At 63.1% G+C, this 1,113-nt stretch overlaps 1 protein-coding gene across 1 annotated transcript in view; it reads left to right on the top strand.

Annotated features, from left to right (window-relative positions):
- SLC6A13 (solute carrier family 6 (neurotransmitter transporter), member 13) overlaps positions 1-1,113 on the top strand; it is a 45,703-nt gene that overhangs the window by 27,474 nt on the left and 17,116 nt on the right. The window contains exon 7 of the mRNA XM_010845212.1: positions 591-725. Within this exon, the coding sequence (XP_010843514.1) occupies positions 591-725 (135 nt within the window). The remainder of the gene's footprint in view (positions 1-590; positions 726-1,113) is intronic.

The following is a 1,113-nucleotide window of genomic DNA, read 5'->3' as shown; positions in this document are numbered from 1 at the left end:
CGGGTGGGGGCAGAGACGGGGAGGGTGGCAGGATCTCGGAACACACCACGTGTGTGGGCACATCGCACAAGGAACACGGTTCACGGCGCCGTTTCACACAGCAGTGCTTTGGGACTGTTCATCTTGACACAATTCTCAGCCACCCAAGGCCCGAGGGAGACGCCCTGCCCCGGAGTGTCATGCAGGGCAGCTCGAGTTCTCCTGGACTCTGGTCCCCGAGGCCTCTGACCAGGCCGCCCTCCTAATCGGGCTGTGCAGTCATGCTAAGCTCGTAAACTCGGCGAGGACAGGGATCACGTGTGACAGAACTGTCGTTCCCGACGACCCTGGCCACAGTTCTAAGCCCCCTGTCAGGGGCATGCCTAAGTTCATTCAGTCACTCAACAAATATTTGCCGGGGATTGTGTAGGGGGAGCTGGAGGGAGGGAGGCAGGAGGTTGTGGCCGGAGGCAGAGGGCAGACAGGACTGAACAGCTGCGGGATGAGGGGTGAGTGGGAGGGGAAGCAGGCGGGCTCCATGACCTCTCCCGGGGGGTCGCAGCTCCTCCAGCCCCTCACGGCTTCCGTGTCTTTCCATCGCCTTGGCCCAGGTGGTGTACTTCACGGCCACCTTCCCTTACCTCATGCTGGTGGTCCTATTGATTCGAGGGGTGACGCTGCCCGGGGCAGCCCAAGGAATTCAGTTCTACCTGTACCCAAACCTCACGCGTCTGTGGGACCCCCAGGTAAGAAACCCCCGACGACGAGGGCTGCCCCTGTGCTCTGTATGGGCATCTCTGCTCCGTCTCCGGCGTCTGCGGTGGGGGATATTTCCACACATCTGCTGGCAGCTGTGTGTGCTCCCTGCTAGTTTCACAGCTGCCAGGGAGCCCCGAGGGTGTCCCTCGGGGGCTGAAGGTCCTAAAAGCCCTTCTCCAGGCTCTGCCCTGCTCTACCTCCCACCCCCGCTTGGCACCTCCTTTCACACTGGGCAGCCTCTCTCCCCTGACCCTCCGCCAGCCCTCTGCTTCCCCCTCTCTGCCCACACGGCCCACCCCTGGCAGTGTCCCCGGCCCCGCCTGGAGCCAGCTGGCTGGTATTGAGTTTCCTGCCTGCTGTCCAGAGGGCTGCACC

The sequence above is a fragment of the Bison bison genome, unplaced genomic scaffold, assembly GCF_000754665.1.
Source record: "Bison bison bison isolate TAMUID 2011002044 unplaced genomic scaffold, Bison_UMD1.0 scf7180017864213, whole genome shotgun sequence".
Classification (NCBI taxonomy): Eukaryota; Metazoa; Chordata; class Mammalia; order Artiodactyla; family Bovidae; genus Bison; species Bison bison.
This window is presented reverse-complemented; position numbering and strand designations above follow the sequence as displayed.